This window comes from Protopterus annectens, chromosome 13.part0 (assembly GCF_019279795.1).
Source record: "Protopterus annectens isolate FY-2018-M chromosome 13.part0, PAN1.0, whole genome shotgun sequence".
NCBI lineage: Eukaryota > Metazoa > Chordata > Ceratodontiformes > Protopteridae > Protopterus > Protopterus annectens.
The window spans coordinates 743307351-743324638 of record NC_056747.1 but is presented as its reverse complement, the minus strand read 5'-3'; the positions used below and the strand labels follow the sequence as shown (position 1 = coordinate 743324638).

The 17288-nt window shown below is 42.6% G+C and overlaps 1 protein-coding gene across 4 annotated transcripts in view; it reads left to right on the top strand.

Moving 5' to 3' along the window:
- The window catches only part of PHF12 (PHD finger protein 12), a 1235756-nt gene that overhangs the window by 366690 nt on the left and 851778 nt on the right, over positions 1-17288 (top strand). For all 4 annotated transcript variants that reach the window (XM_044054432.1, XM_044054433.1, XM_044054431.1 and 1 more), the window contains exon 9: positions 5604-6423. In XM_044054432.1, coding sequence (XP_043910367.1) covers positions 5604-6423 — 820 coding nt within the window. The remainder of the gene's footprint in view (positions 1-5603; positions 6424-17288) is intronic.

The following is a 17288-nucleotide window of genomic DNA, read 5'->3' as shown; positions in this document are numbered from 1 at the left end:
AAAGTATAAAGAAAGATATACGAAGGGGATTATGGGAAGAAAGGATTGAATATAGGGAACTATGGTGGCAGGTCACTTTGCAGGCAAACATTCCACCTGGGTCAAATGAAAATGTCTATAGTTCCCTTATTGAAAATAAGATCTGCTAAATTATAAACTGTGATTGGGGTTAAGGTGTATTGCTTTATTACGTTATCCCAATTTTTTTTTAAAAAAATTGTTACATTTTTAAAAAAATGATCACATTTTATGTCTTCAAACCTTTTTAAGTACTTCATATGGAACATTTTAAACATTTTTACATATTTTTTACTTGTAAAAGTATTCACATGTTCTCTGTTGAAATGGATATATCAAGAAAAGCCACTAGAGGGAGTTCGATTGCAAGACTAGCGCATTACTTTATATGCATTTTTATAGTTGTTAGAAATATTTAGGTTCATAGGTTCATACTAGGCTATCTGCCCGAGGGCATTTACAAGCCTAGCCCATCATTTTGTGGCTTACGCCACCCCTTTAGTATGGGGAACTATACCCATTATTTTGCTGTGCCTCTGTCGAGCAGTGACACTGAGGTAATCCCTGGGGTATATCTGCGATCTCCCATCCATTGGTCAAGATTTCTCTTGAACAAGGCCAGCGAGGTGCTCTGCCTCACATGTACCGGGATTTTGTTCCACAGCATAGGGAGTCTTTGGGTGATGAATCTATCCCTCCAGCACGTCCTATTAATAGCCGTGTCGAGGTTTAAGTCTCCGCCCTTGTGGCTCTGATGGATCTAGATTTTTGAGGTGAAGCATATTCATCAAATCTGGGTTTGACATGGCCTTGTATGTTAGGCAAAGGTCACCTCTGAGCAAGCGTGTTTACTGAATAGAGCTGGAGTTCTTTCAGTCGGGCAGCATAGGACAGATTTTGAGACCCTTTATCCTTTTGGTGAGGAACTTTTGTGGCCTCTCCAGCTGCTGCAAGTGTCGGGTCAGATACATTCAATGGGGCATTGTACTCAATCATTGGTCTGATGAGTGATGAGTAAAGGGAGACTATGACCTCCCTTGATCTAGATGAGAATCCCTTCATGATAAGGTGGGCAATGTAGAAGGTCTTCCTGACTACTTTAGCTACATGGGTGTCGAATGACAGACTACTATCAACCTGGGTCCCCAGGTCCCTGATAACTTCTTCTGTGCTCAGTGGATTGCCACCTATTTGGTAGCTAGGGTAACCTTGTTTTTCCCGAAGGGTATGACTATGCATTTTTGGCATTTAACTTTAGGCCGTGGCTCTGGCACCAGTTATCTGTTTCTGTGAGACCCTTCTGAAGGATATCTGTGTCAGATGTGTTTTCTACTATGGCCCAGTTTGCAGTCATCTGCAAACTTTGTCAGCCATAACCCTCCTGTGTTTGCTTGTACTGGAAAAGTAGATGCCAAACAAGAGTGGGCCCAGGACTGAGCCCTGTGGGACACCACTTGTGACAGGCTTTGAGTCTGACATGGCGCCAGCAACTCTGACCCTGTGGGTTCTGTCACTCAGCCAGTTTGCAACCCATCTTGTGATGTATGGGTTAACATTTAAGCTGATGAGTTTTTCAATGATACCCGAGTGGGGTATTGTATCAAGGCCTTAGCCAGATCGAGGTAGGCTGTATGGACTGCCTTTCCTCATCAATGGCTTTGGTGACTGTTTCAAAAAGTCAACCAAGTTTAAAAGGCATGATCTGCCTTTGACAAAGCCAAACTGGGTTGGATCCAAAGTCTGCAAATTCCCTATGTCTTTATTTATGAGGTCCATTATGATCCTCTCCATGGCTTTGCAGATAAGGCTTGTCAAGCTAATGGGCCGGTAATTTCCAGGGTCGGTGGAGGCACCGCCTTTGTGAAGTGGGACCACAGTTGCAGTGCGCCACTCCCTGCAATGTATCCAGAGGTAAGACTTTGATTAAACAGCTGTCCTAGCTGTGGGTTTAATTCCTCATTAAGTTCGTGGAGCACACAGCCGGGGACACCATCAGGTCCCATGGATGCTGTGTTTTTTGCTTTGGAGAGAGCAGTTCTCACTTGGGCTGGAGATGTTTGGGGGCTGCAATCGCTTGGTATAGACATCTCTCCTTTGGGGAGGGGAGAAGTTTGCACTGAACCTGTCAGCCAGTATGTTGGCAATGTCTGTAGGATCAGTAATCTTCACATCATTTTGAACTAGTTCTGAGCATATCTGGGAGTTTCCTCCTAGGTTTCTAACATAGCTAAAGAAGGCCTTATGATTGTCTTTTGAGTCTTTAGCTATTTTTCTCTAAATTTGCTTTGGATGATTTTATGAGAGCTCTTAGTTTTTACTTATAGTGATCAAGGGTGTCTTACCTTTTAAGGATTTTGCTCTATCTTGTAGTAGCTTCCTCCTTTTGTTGTAGAGTTTGTTTATGGCTGGGGTCCACCAGACTGGACGCTTGCCTTTGGTACAAAGAGTCTTTGTTTTGCTTGGGATTGCCTTATCCATGCAGTCCTGCAGGTGCTGGTAGAAGGCATTTGTAAGTGATTCAGCGGCTTGAGTACTGTTTTCCGCCGGTTCGGGGGCCTTAAAGGAGACCACACTAGTCTTTAGAAGTGTGAAGTCGGCTTTTGAGAAGTTCTTTACTGTGGTCTTTTTTATTTCAGGTGGGGTGGGATGAGGACCTCCAGCGAGATTAGTTTGTGATCTGATCTCACCAGTGAGGGGTATACTTCCGGTGTTGAACATTGTGCTCCCATGTTCGTGATGATGAGATCAAGTATGTTATCTCCTCTTGTGGGATGGTGACTAGTTGTTCCATGGCATTTGAGTTTATGAATTCCAGGAACTTTTGGGCTAGGGTGTTTGGGCTTGAGTAGTGTTCCCAGTCTATATTAGGGTAATTGAAGTCACCTAGTATGATGGTGTTTGGTGATACATTTATCCCTCTAGTGTTTTCAGGAAGGCAATGCGAGTTTCCTCCGTTTGTGAGGTTGGCCTGTAACGTGCTACAACTTGCAGAGCAGTCTTGCCTCACGGTTAATTGCACCTGGATGGTCTCCGATGCATCATGCGTTGCCACCAGTCTTGAGGTGTGGGTGTCCTTGATGAATATGGATACCCCTCCTCCTTTCTTGGTATTGTCCGGATTTTGGGGCCGGAACGCATGATATGAGGTAAAACCTCATACTCCTGGGGTGCTCTCTGTTGCCTTGTACCTGTTTTCTGTCACTGCACAGACATCGATGTTCTCCATACTGAGAAGGGCCTCGAAAAGGCGTGCATTTTGAGATTTAGACTTCTGGCATTGAGCAGCATTACCCTTAGTTTTTCCTTTTTGTGTTCTAGGGTGGTAGGTTTAGAATTTGAGCCTTGCCTAAAAAAGGCACTATGGGGGTGGCAAGAGCCTTTGCCAATATCCGGAATCCCAGGGGTGACAGGTGCAAGCCGTCCCTTGCGAAGCAGCGTGGCTTGTCCAGCATGTCATCCCAGGCAGACAGATACTGGATCCCCTTTGAATGACACCAGTGTTTAAGTCAATTGTTAAAGCTGATCATCTTATCTCTGTATTGTGGCATTATATTTATTTTAATTCTCTCTTAATCCAGTTTCACAAGTTTTTATAAAAAATTATGGCATCTCATGTAGATCATATTTATTTATTTATATATTTACCGAGTTTTTTTATGATGGAATGAAGGTTTTTAGTATGTTGGTTTCATAGCAAATGTATAGTACTTTCAGAATGTCTTTTTAGTACGTTTGTTTAAATGCTGTATTAAGTGTTTGTTTAACTTAACTGGTAATTTAGATGTAAATGAATGGTATATAAGGGTCCTTGACAGAAGCAAGTCCACATCTGATGAAGGTTGTAACGAAAACGTACTGTCTATAGAGAGTGTTTGTTTTATTTTATTTGGTTGAATAAGGTTGTGAATTTGTTTTATCAGTGGCTGAGTACATCATTTTTACTTAACAAATTAGTCCCACTAGTTCTGTGATCATTTTTCAAATGAGACCAGAGGTGGCATTCATAATGTGCCAGGACATGAGAAATTCCCCAAACTTTTTTGTTTTTGAGATAAAGTGCTGAAGATCTTCCCGCCTGAGTTACTACTCATACTTATCGGACCATGGTTTAATATCTGTTACAAAGGAATGGTATTGTATGAAGGCCAATCCTTTTGCGCTCCATTACAGTGTCATTACTGATGTGTGACTCCAAGTAAGTGATGATGGAATAAGAACCTGCATTTTATCAATCTTTCAAGCATCAGAGGCAAGTGAGTTTTATTAAGCTGTGGCCATTTTTCCATGTATCCCCTCCACACACCCACCATAAACCTTATAAACATGACAAATTCTGGTGGTGCACATAATGATAAAAAAAAAGTGATACATGTTCAGAATGATGGTTTTAAACCAGTTTCATTTGGACAGCTGCAGCTCTGCAAATTGGTCTTCATGGAGTCAAAACATACCACATTAACATATAGAATGCACTGCTAGTTTAACATTGTTTTCATATTCAATAACTTTTCTGCTAGTGCAATGTAATGCAGTGTAAATATTCATGGCCAGTTAGTTTTGACAAGTGTGACTTTTTTGCCTGAGTAGTCTTGCACTATTGAACCTTCAGTGTAGCAGCAAAAGTTAGCAGATGGTAATAGGTGAATTGTTAGTCGTGTTCTTATTTGTGATATTTGCTCCTAAGTTATATAGGGAAAGAAATCTAGAGAATGGCTGTTCTGTGGAATTTCTAAGTAGGAATGTTTTATTTCTTAACTGAACTGGTTGTTCTCAGATTTTTTTCAGTCAAAAGCCAGCAAATAAAAACAAAGATATTGTAATAATGTAGTATAATGTAATATAGTATTGCACACACACATCCACACAAAGATTCATTCCCTGATGACCTGCTTAATCCAAATAAGGGTCACGGGAGCATAAGGCAATGAAGAAAACCCTGAATGGAGCACCAGCCCATTATAGGAGACACGTGTAAACTAAGCATGCATACTGACAGCAATTTGAAGGAACATGTATTCACTTACATCATGTTTTAGGAATGTGAGAGGAAACTAGAGCACTTGATAGAAACCCACAGAAACACAGATGGTCTCCAAACTCTCCACAGATGGTATTGTAAGAATTGAACTGGAGAACCAAACACTGCGAGCAGCAGTACTATTTTGGGGCAGTGGAAGGAAAGTGGAGTAGAGAGGGAGAAACCACACAGGAAGAGAACATGCCAGACTCAACATAGTGGTATGAAGTCAGGATCAAACCCTGGACCATTGCGACAGAGCTCTTAGCAGTAAGCCACAGTCTGGTTATGTAGAAGTTCTTAAAGATTAGAATTTATATGTAATCTTTTTGAAATGCCTTGCTTGACACTAGTGTGTTACTGTTTTTATTTAATGTAGTGAGATTTAGTCTGCATGAAACTCGTATCTACTGGATTGTTCTGACTTGCTGCTATCTTGCTTGTACTTTAATTAAAATGTGATGCTGTATTTTTCTGCTGTTCTTATGGAGTAGTTGTAAACAAATCTATTTTACAATTTCCATTACCTGAAAACTCAGGTCTGCCTTCTGTTTTTCCTCCTTTCCAGTGGCTTCGAAGTATTGTTGCACTTCAGTGCAGCATATTAAGACACTTATCTGCTTCACAGATACATTCACATTGGGACTCCGAACAAGCGGAAAAGGTTGATGTTAAGCCTTGCATTGCAGCGGACAGGTCACTACACAGTTCTCATGAGGCAGCCGAAAGGACGTCTTTATCTCCACTTGGATGTGCTGTGTCTTGCGGTAGCACTTCCACTACTTTAGGGAATGCTGCCCAAAATTCTGTAAGTCCTCTTAAGTCCCACCAAATTTCACACAGAGATTTTGATGGCTGTAGCTACTGTGCACAAAAAACTTGCAGACTAACAACCTGTGGGATTGCCAATGGACCTACTGCTTCAGAGGTGAAGAAAAATGGACCTCATATTTGTAATGTTTCTCTAGAAGCTGAAACACAGGGGTTTATGGGACCAAGCAGCACATTAACAAATCAGTCCACTCAGCAGGTCTGGAGCCGGCCACTCACACCTCCTTCTGCCAGCACGCATCAGAATCATTTGGGAGGGGTGGTTGTGAAGATGGAAACTACAGGAGGACCTATTTCCTATGCACAAAGAACTCCTCTGCCAGTCACAAGTGTGCCTGTTTCCTCATTGAGCTTGTGTGCCAACCTTGACACCACCAGCACTTTGCATCTGAAGGATACACAGACTCAAGTGGTAGGCCGTCCCACAGTAGAACTGCGGCCTGTGACACCACCATGGACAACTGTTAGGCCCACAACTCCCCCGTCAGTGGTAGGGGATAGGGTACCGGCCACAATACCCTGTACACAAAGACAGTGTTCACCAGCAAGTACAACAGGTGGGTAGTGATCATCTTTAAATTTAAACATTAACTGAAGTGCAATGAATGTGACGGGCACATGGCATGCATGAATGCCTGTAAGTGACTGTTCTATAGTTTATTTAAAATGGGTGCTTTGGAAGTGTTTATATATTCTGTCAAGCTCTGCCTTACAGTGCCTATACCAGAGTGCTTCTTTCTGTGGTGCGCTGTTGTGGCTAGTTTGTTCCTTTTTAGGACAAATCAAGGTGTTAATTGACTGTTTCAGGGTGTTGAATCATCTGCATAGTATACTTATAACCTTATCTGGTTTAGAAAAGTAAATGGGGGCATGAACTTTGACTTCTTTCAGTGGCCTGTTTACAGTAACACCTTTCATAGTGTACAAGGGAGATTATATATATATATATATATATATAATTTATATTTATATATATATATATATATATGTATATATATTTATATTTATATATAAAAAACAGATTTATCTGATGTGTTTTCTGTCCATTCCTCAATGTATGGGGTTTTCGGATCTGACTTTGTCCACTTTCAAGTTTAGGATTTGGCCCAGGGTTCCTCCCCTTACTCATAATTTCCACGTATTGGACCAGCTCCCTCAGATCTCGTTTGCCACCTCAAGCATAGGATGGATCTGTTGGTGACTAGTAGTGTATAAATTAATTTATATAAAACTTTTATATATTTTAAGTTACTTTTTTTTATTACCTTTATCCTTTTCATTGCCTTCCCTATGTTCCCCACCTTACTATTTTATGGTAGCTTTTACTGTAGTCGAGTTGTTCCATCCATTTTTTTTTGTACCTTCTTCCCTTTTTCCTTTCCAGATGTTGGGCAAACCATCGGGGTTTGTGTTGCCCATGCCCACAAATTACCCAATTCTGTTGCATACAATATCGCCAAGATTCTTCATATTTGGACACCTGGTTCTCCTTTTATGAACCCTTTGGCCAACGGGCCGTTGTGGAGTGAAGTAACCCAGATCCTGTGGGAGAGATTGTCCCTTCAAAGCCTGCAAAATCATCATCTCCTCCTCCTCTAAAGAAACAGCTGAAAAACATAAGGAGAAAACCAAAGACAGAGAGAGAAAAAGAGAGATCTAAAACCTTGGGAAAGGTCTCTGAATCCAGTTTCCAAAATACAAAACCTACTCATCGGACCCAGTACGCCTTCTGAGGTTTTCACTGGAGTCAGTTTCTCCAGTTCTCCTGTATTCCATTCATCAGTATTGCAGGAAAAATAGTATCATCATTCCAGAACCACACACACACTTACTTCATCCTTCCAGTCAGACATCTCTACCAGAAGCTTTACCGAAGCAGACGTCTCTACCAGAAGCTTTACCAAAGCAGATATAGACAAGATAATTCTTTGGACACGCATCCAGTTGGGGATCCTTCTGGCTGCGGCTACCACTGGGGCCATGGGAAAGACTTCTCCTATTCAGTAGTTGCTCCTTCTCCAGCCTGATCTTTCAGATTAGAGCTTTTGGGTCTGACTTCCACCAAAGGCAGGTCTGTATTGGAGCCTAGGCTTTTTTCTTTTGCAGCTCTTGAGTTTTTTTGATTTGGTTGGCTCCAACTGCTTTGGAGCCATCCAGGTTTCTGAACTGAATGGTCTGCACAGACTCTGACAGGGTACGTTGAACTGATAGTTTTGGAACTGGTCCTCCCTCTTAGAGCCTCAGCTTTACAGTTCAGCTCAGATGACAGCCTCTGATCCAAGTTGCCCCTGGGTTCAGCCTCCTTTGGGGGCTTCGGCTGCCAAGACCCGTATTGAGCTTGGCTTTCAAGAGTAGTTTCTTGTTTCAGAGAAAAAGACTACCTCCTCTATTTCAAATCCATCCCTCCCCCCAAAGGATTTCTCAGGATCCACAATCCACTCCTGTTCAGTTGGGGCAGCCAGTAACCAAAGTCCTGAACCGGCTCCTCTGGAAGAGACCACCTCAGCTTCTGAGTCCTTTGAAGAGCATCCCACTGACAGATGCACAGGAAGCATACGTGTAGGAGGAGGCACATGGATTCCCCTCAGAAGTCTGTTGGCACTAAAATTGACTTTAATGAAGGAGAAGATTCTCCCCAGATCCCCCCTTGAGGATGTTTTTTCAGAGAAATCCATGAACTCTTTAAACAAAGAAGTATAGTCCTCCCAACAACTTTCTCCAGAAGAGTCTTTTTTAGCAAGGTTTAAGTTCTGGCCCGTGTACGTCTTTGGTAGTTCTGTCCGTGGATGGACATGGTAGACCTTATCCATAAGCAGGTATAGAAGGAGCTGGACACAACCGAACCCATCCCTATGAAACCAGATAAGTTGCTTGATGCTCCTGAGGGTTGTCCCCATTGGGTCAATGGCCTGACCATGGATTCCATGGTAGTGGGAGCAGCCGCCAACAAGGAACTAGCAGAACAAAGTTCCTCTGTCCATCCAGTGATCAGAGAGTCTCATGCATTGGACTGATTTGATAAGTGAATCTACTCCTCATCTGCCTTCTCGAAGAGGACATTGAATTATTTGAGACATATTGCACGTTTTCAGAGAGGTTTGACCAAGATCTCCAAATCTCTTCCTGAGACCTTTTCTGTGGTTCAGAGAAAGTAATTTGATGCGCAGTTAGCTACCCTCCAGTCCCTGTCTAATGTCTCTCTGCTTTATCTCCTGTGCCACAGAACATGTGTCTAGAAAAGCTGGCATGAGCCTATCCATCAGAAGGCATGTTTGGATGAGGTTTTGTGACTTTGTGAAACATTTTAAAGCTTTTTTTGTGAATGCCCCTTTTGATGTATTCAACACTTTTTGGTCCTAAAGTAAAGGACACTGTCGAAGTGAAAAAGAAGGTAAATTCCTTTATGCCATAAGGACACAGTAAAAATTTGTATCTGCACTTCTGAAGACAGAGCCCCCTGTGGCAGAGGAGGAAATTCTTGTAGTGGATGTCGCCCTGTGGGCAAAGTTGATATGCAGAATCAAGGTTTCAGAGGTACTGTCTGAGAAGCCGTTTTAGAACTCTTGAACAGTTGCCCAACTACTGTACTCTCAGGCAGTTGGAGGGAGGGGCTGTTATCTCTGCATCCACCAACCTGGACCTCTATCACTCGAGACACATGGGTGCAGGGAATCTTAACCAGAAGCTACTTCATTGCCTTCCACACATCCCCTTCAGCCTCAAAAGACTTCCCAATGTACCACCATCTCATATGGAAGCTGCTGCTTCAGAAATAATGAAGCTTCTAAACAGTCGAGTCATCCAAGATGTTCCACCAGACAAAAGAGGATCTGGTATTTACTCAAGGTTCTTTTTAATACCAAAGAAAAATGGATACCTAAGGCCATTTCTGTACATGTTAATAGAACAAATTTGTAAGAAATGAAATTCCAGATGGTCGCTGTACAGTCTTTTCTTCTTTTGAGAGAGAATGACTGGATGTGCTCAATAGATCGTACTACCATATAAAGATGGACAGACACCCCAGGAAGTACTTTTATTTCCAGCTGGGAGCCTCTCATTTTCAGTTTAGAGCTCTGCCCTTCGTTCTCATGACAGCCCCCTGGGTATTCATCAGATGTGTGGCACTGTTTTGCAGCTTGTCTTTGACTGCTGGGTTTCTATGTGTTCACTTGTTTGCATGTCTGGTTTATCACTGCCCACTACGAGACCTATTCATCCAACCCAGGGACTCCTTACTCCATCTGTGTGCAGACCTCGGCATTACACTGAATTTAATGAAATCCAAATTTTTCTCAGCTCAGTCTTGAGTTCATAGGTCCACTCAGTTGGACACATCTCCAAATTGCAAAACTTCCCCAAACAAGGATTACAGCCATTCATCAACAAGCCTTGATGATCTAGTCCTGTCAGAAGCCACCGGCAAAAACAATTCTCCGTTTTCTAGGCTCCATGGCAGTTTGAACACCCTGGTTCACCTGCCCAGGTACTTGCATACAGGGTCTACAGTAGACCTTTGCAGTCCAGTGGTCAGTAAGACAGCCACCCATGTTTTTCCAAGTATATTTAATGAAAATTTGCAAAGCACATATCCAGTGGTAATTCGTCACCACATCTCACACGGACATTCCTTCAGTCTTCCCTCTCCCCAAGCCACTGAAACAACGGACACTTCCCACTTGGGGGTTGGAGGCATTACCTGGGAAAGATAGTCCAAGGTAAGTAGTCATAATCAGAGGTCAGTCAACACATCAGTGTCGACTGACTTCTGATTGTGACCAGAGGTCAGTCTATGAATCAGCGTCTTGGAGGGGAGCGCAGTCCTCTTAGCGTTGCATGCCTTTCAGGACTCTGACCCCTTAGATGTGATATCTTTCCAGATAGACAACATGGCAGTCATCTGGTACATCAGCAAACAGGTAGGAACCAGATCTTGTGCATTATGTAGAGAGGCTATGAGACTGGGCAGTGGGTCACATCTTCTCACCACTTTCTAATAGCAGTGCATTTTCTGGGAAAGTCCAGTGTGTTAGCAAACATGTTGAGCGGGTCTGTCCTTCTCCCTCACGAGTGGTCTTGCAATCCAGTAGTCACAGAGCAGATAGTCTGCCATTGGGGCTAACCATGCTGTGATCTTGTCACATCTCCCCACAACGCCAAGTGCAGCAAGTTCTTTACTCTGATCCACGTGGGGGGGTCACCAAGGGATGATGTGAGCCATATTTGGCCTCCTGGACTTCTTTATGCCTTCCCTCCCATTCCTTTTATTCCAAAGTTCTTACAGAAAGCATTAACAAAGAAGATCAAAGTCATTCTCAAAGCCTTCTACTGGCCTTGTCAAATATGGTTTCCCTTCCTCTGGTCTGCTCTAGTACACCCCCCTGAGTGCTACTCCAGATCTACTCTCCCACCCATTAGGGTCACCCTCATCCATTTTTTCAGTCCCTCAACTTGACCACATGATTTCTCTGATTCCATTGAAGATAAGGCAGTCTAGGTTTTCATCTTCAGTTGTTCAGATCTTGATTTCTTCCAAGGAGCTTTCTACACACAAGATTTGCAAAAACAAATGGAAAAGGTTCTCCATCTGGGCAGCTGAGAACAATCTTGATCCTTTTTTAGCTCCTCTTCCAATCTTGGAATTCCTTGCCTGTCTTTGTGAATGGAGCCAGCTGTTCCACAGCAGTCTTTGAATTCCTGGTCTTTTTCAGAATGGAGTCATCTATTCCACTGTCAAAGTATAATTAGCAGCTGTTTGTTCCTTTCACATTGGCGAGGATCACAAGCCTATTGCTGCCTTTTCTTAGAGGAGCTTTTTTGTTAGCCTACCCCTGCTTAGGGATAGAGTCCCTCCCCTGGGATATCACCATTTTATTGCAAGCCCTAACTAGCCCTCCATTTGAACCTGCTGCCAAAGTAGATTTAAATTTTTTGTCCTAGAAAGCTCTGTTCTTAGTTGCTGTTACTTTTTCTGGGAGAATTTCTGAGCTACATGCCTTGTATGCAAAACCGTTGTGTATGGTCTTTCACAAAGACAGTGTTTGAGAACCAACCCTTTTACTTCCAAATGTGGATTCTGATTCTTTTATCAGCCAATCTATAAATCTTGTGTTTTTCCCAAAATTTTCAAACAAAGGTTAAGATTGTTTACATCAGACAAAAGCCTTCAGAAAAACTGATGATTGTTTTATCTCTCCCTTTCCCCATTTTGACAGGGGAATGAGTATCCAAAGTTACACTCTTCCAGTGATTCTGAATGTATATCTTATGCTTACAAAGAAGGGAGTTTATTACTACTTGTTTTTTCTTTCGGCTTTTCCCAGCTACTTACACCCGAAAAAACCATTCTTAGTCTTGTAGCTTCATTGACAGCCTTCTTTACTAGAGTACCACTTGATGACATCTTTGCAGCTGCTACCTAGTCCAAGGTCCATAAATTCATTTCACATTTTAAATTGGCTACATAATCCAGAACAGTCTCTTTTGGTTTGGCTGTGCTCTGAAATATCCTTCCCTGACCACCTAGGTGTTACAGAGCTGGAAAACTCTGTCCCAAATGTTGAGGAATGGATGGAAAGGATGACATAAGATATAAAAGCTATGTACTCACCATAACGATACATCTGTGTGTGTTTTTTTTCCATCCTTCCTTAACTTTCCTCCTCCTTCCTCCCTTCCACATATTTTAGGGTACTTGGCTTTTTACCTCAGGACTGCTCTGGCTAACTTACCCTTGGTTTCTAGAGGTTCCTTATAAAGACCAAGTGCATCATCTGGCTTCTTGTATCAAACACAGTATATGCTTGTTTTTTTTCTTGTAGCAAACTCAATTTGAGGTAGCAGGGTCGACACAGGGATTATGGGAAAGGGAAAGACCCAAAGCACCGGATCCAAAGGTTGAAAGTGGCCGAAGTCCGATCAGGCTCTGATCCTAGGACCCCATACATTAAAGAAGGAAACGGACAACGTGGATCTGTCATTATGGTGAGTACACAACTTTCGTTTTTCCTTTGGTGTGGTCCTTTATTTAAAAAAAAATTCTAACTGGCATTTTCAGTTTTTAAACCTTAAAATGCAACATTTTTGAGTATCATTATTGCAAGTGTGGCAGTTATGGTTAACACTGGAATAGTTCTTCTCTACTGGCATGTATTTTGAGTTTTATTCATTTTCTTATGCTAAGAAGCCTCTATGTATGTACTTTGACTGTTATGATAATGAACATTTTAGTTTAAATGAACATAAGTGCACTTAATCCCAACCCACCCATATCCGTGTTCTAGAATTCTGTGAAGTCAGCAGACATTTTTAAAGAATAGTGTTGTTGTAATAGAATTGGGCCGCAGTAGTGCAGTGATTAGCGTTGTCAACTCACAGCAAGAGGTTCTTCGGTTCAATTCTTGAATGGAGTTCCTTCTGTGCCGAGTCTGCATGTTCTCCCAGCGGCTGAGTGAGCTTTAAAAAAATGCAGGTAGGTCCGTGTGGGTGTGCCTTCCGTGAGGGTTGGGCATCGGGCTGGCAACTCGGCACCATAAAAATCCACTGCTAATCAATCTGTGGACTGGTGATCTGCTATGGCTACCCCTAACTGGGAAAAGCCGAAGGGCATTGTTAGTATTGATGTAACAGAGCAGCTAAGAATTTCTTCTTTCTTATTTGACTTGTAAAGTTTGTTAACTCCATAAATGCCGATCTCCTTTGTGTACTCTTGACTATTGCCTAACATTTCCTACTCTAGTCTTCCCTTCATTGTATTGAAGTACGACTGATTTGTGTGGTTTGTTCAAATATTGGTGTATATTCTTGAGTGCTGTCTTAGTTCCTGTTATTGTCTTAATGGTTTAGTTCTCCAACTATGCAGAATGATGCATATTGTATCTTATTGCAATATGAGTTGAACAGAGCAGACTCAAAATGACAGGTAGAAATGAGGATGCGCCATCCACTTGAAACAGAACATTCTCACACTTTATTTTTCTCCTCTGTAAAATTGTTGGTGATTTAGATTATGCATTGATAACTTGAACAGAGTTGCTCAGGGAGAAGTTACCTTCTAGGCAGAAAAGGTTAAAATTGCCAGAACTGGCCTGTACTACTGCTTCCAGTCATTTCTGCATAAGGATTGCTGTGTTGGCCATTTAGGTATGGAGGGCAGAGTATTTTCAGTACAGCTATTAAAATAGCTGATGCCGTCTGTGGCATTGCTGCAGTAGTTATGTACTGCATTAACAGGTACAATAAATCATTGACTGTGAAGTGAACATATTTGTGAGCTGGTCTTCACGGGTTCTGTCTTTTAGGAGCAGCACTCCTGTTCTCCAGACATGAAGTTCTTTAGAAGTGGTTGAGAATTTACTGGAGAACTGAGCTTTGAGACAGATGTGATATGAGCAAGGGAAATAAATATTCAAATCATTACCATCGTCATGGAAGTTCATACCAGTAAGATTTTGGAGGAGGCTAATTTTGTTTTGCTGGCGGTAATCTGTAGATCTTAGTTTTTTCTCCTTACTCTGTTGTCCCTTTGCCCTCCCCATTCCAGAGATGTCAGAGTAAGTGTGAAATATTGGATGTGAATAACCTACAATTACGGTTGATCACCAGTTAACTCACTTGCACGTTGTAATACATTCCATCTGAAATAAAAGGTTTGATGCTCTACACAAGGGTCAGAGTATGCCTGGAATTCTCATACTACAAAAAGGGCTAGGAAAGTATTGTTAATGATTAGTGAGATATAGTTATGTTGTGAAATCTGGTTGTCTAGTGCATTTTGATTGCAGTATTTAACCTATGCTATAGTCACAGTTCTAAAATCCTGATTGTTGGAAATGCACCATTGAATTAAGCAGTCAATTTTCAGGGAAGGCCTCTGAAGAAAATAAAATTGTAGTATATAATGCATCATAAAGATTATAGGTAAAAGACGATAAGAGCAGAAAATGGGAATCTCATTTTGTATTCCATTTGTTAGTAACTCTCTCGAATTTCTCTTATAATGTCCCCAGTTTTCCACTGTTTTTAATCTAATTCTTTACTTGGAGCAAGACACCTTCTGCTGATAGACATTGTCAAATCAACCATATAACTAGAAGGGCTCTTTCAGCCCCTTATGTTCCCCATTTACCACATCACTCTGTGTCTGTTGCTCTAGTTCTGAAATGTCTTTTTAAAGTAAGTGATGTCATCCAAACTTCTTAAAACTAATAATAGCTTTGTTTATAGCTTGGTCATAAACTTCAATAATTAGAAGATGTCCTTCATGTTTCACTGTTGCAGTCGTCACTTGTGGGTTATCCCTGCAGGACCCTCGGCCAGCCCAAATACCAGAGTAAAGGATTTCCCTCCTGCGTCGGCTGCATGTCGCCTGAGACGGACGTCTGGTAGTCAGGGCTATAAAGAGAGGCAGCCGATGCCTTTACATCAGTCTTTCTTGCCGTGGAGCCCGTAGAAGAAGCAGTTTGTGAGTGCGTCAGTTGGCTGTTGCCAGGGTGAGGGAGAAAACTACTAAAGCGAAGTGTCCTGTTGGGGAATCTTTTCTTGCACTTAACCAATATCCGAGATAGTAAATAACTGTCTCCGCTGCGGCAAACAAGTACCACACAGAGACTTTCATAATCTGTGTGTAACTTTAGGCCCAGACCACGACATCCCCGAGTGTTGATTCTGTGCCTTATTTAACACTAGGACCATCTGTAGAAGAGCTGATTTTGTAGCTAGGCATTTCAGGGAGAGTAGTTACCAAAGCGAAATGGCGTCCATTGGTCAGTCTACCATGGAAATTCCTAAAAAGATTAAAGAAAAAGGGAGAGAGAGAAAGACCACAGAAGGTTAGGCCTACAGACAATTCAAATCTGAAGTCAGCCAGCCTACCGTCCACTAGAACAGTGGAACTCGGGCGCATATGCAGCCCCTGACAACAGCTGTAGAGTCATCACAGGCCTCTACTGAGACCCTTTTGGAGTCCGGTACACCACCAGATCAGGCTTTTCCTTCTGAATTGTCGATATCCAGCCCTGCAGTTGGGTCTGGCGCTGCTTTGCAGGCACCGGCTTCCAAGGAGGCCTTTTGGATGACCGCCAGACAAAGACCGGCCACGCCACTAGCCAAAACCTTATCTAAGCCCATTGAAACACTGAGGCCTAAAGAGCATGGCCACTCTTAGGAAAACCCCTTCCTCTGTGCTCAGTCACAAACTGCCTATCACTCAACCTTCTCAGTCGCAGCAGTTACTTAAGATGGCTGAAGATTTAATCTCTTTCATCAGGAGTAACCAGTCTGCTTAAGCTACCCCAGCCAAAAGAAAAAGGAACCTTTCTCCAGAAGTGATCTCTGAGCCAGAGTCTGAAGACTCTGAATATCTGGATTCAGACACTGAACCACAGCCCCTGACAGCCTTTGAGGATTCAGATGCTGAGGAATCCATTCCTTCTGCATCCTGTCCTGAGCATCTCTCATTTGTAGAGACCTTAAATTCTCTCAGAGAGCATTTCCATTGGGAGGCTCAGGGCTACCCCCAAACAAAGAAGAGCTTGAGAGAGTTCCTAGACTTTCCACAACACAAACCCTTAGCCATTCCCCCCATTCTGGATGTGGTGGAGGATGTCTTCCTGGAGTGTGGTCTCACCCCTGATGCACTCCCCCCTGTCCCAGAAAGCCTGATAGATATTACAGGGTGGCAGATACCCATAAATATTTGTTCAAGAACCCTACACCTGACCCAGAGGTCATTACTCAGGGACTCAAGGGAGCTAGAGCAAGTTTCTCCAAAAATCCAGTACCTTCTGACAAGGAAAGCAGAGCCTTGCACTGATGGGGTAAAAAGGTCTACACTTGGCTACCCTAGCCATTAGAGCTCTCATTTGCCAATTTCATATGCTTAAATATCAACAGAACACACTGGAGTTATTGAAGCAGAAAATGTCCACCTTACCAGACAGTACTACTGCCAGAGAGCCAGGAGATCTGATTTACTCCAGCTCTCAAGTGGCCTAGTATTCCCTGTATTGCAGATTTGATGATTTGGAACCCTCTAGCAGGGCTGTTGTTTCTGGATCAATGATTAGAAGGCATACATAGTTGAGAGCGCAACCTTTGCCTGACCAGGTTAAATCAAAACTTCTGGACGCCTCCTTGGACAGGGAATAATTGCTTGGCACTAAAGCAGAGGAAGTAATTAAGAAAATCGAAGACAAGGCCAAGTCTATGCAGATGGTCAAAGACTTCCTGCAGGTGCAACCACCCAGATTCAGCAGGAATTTTCCTGTCAAACACTGGTCCTTTCCTGCCCAAGCCAAAGCTGTGCAAAGGAAAGGACGCAGAGAGAGGGGCCCTCCAGGCAACAGTAACAAAGCCAGCAGAGGCCTAGACAGTGAACCTTTACTGCGCCTAGACAAGGGAGTTCTAAGTCCACTCCTTACAC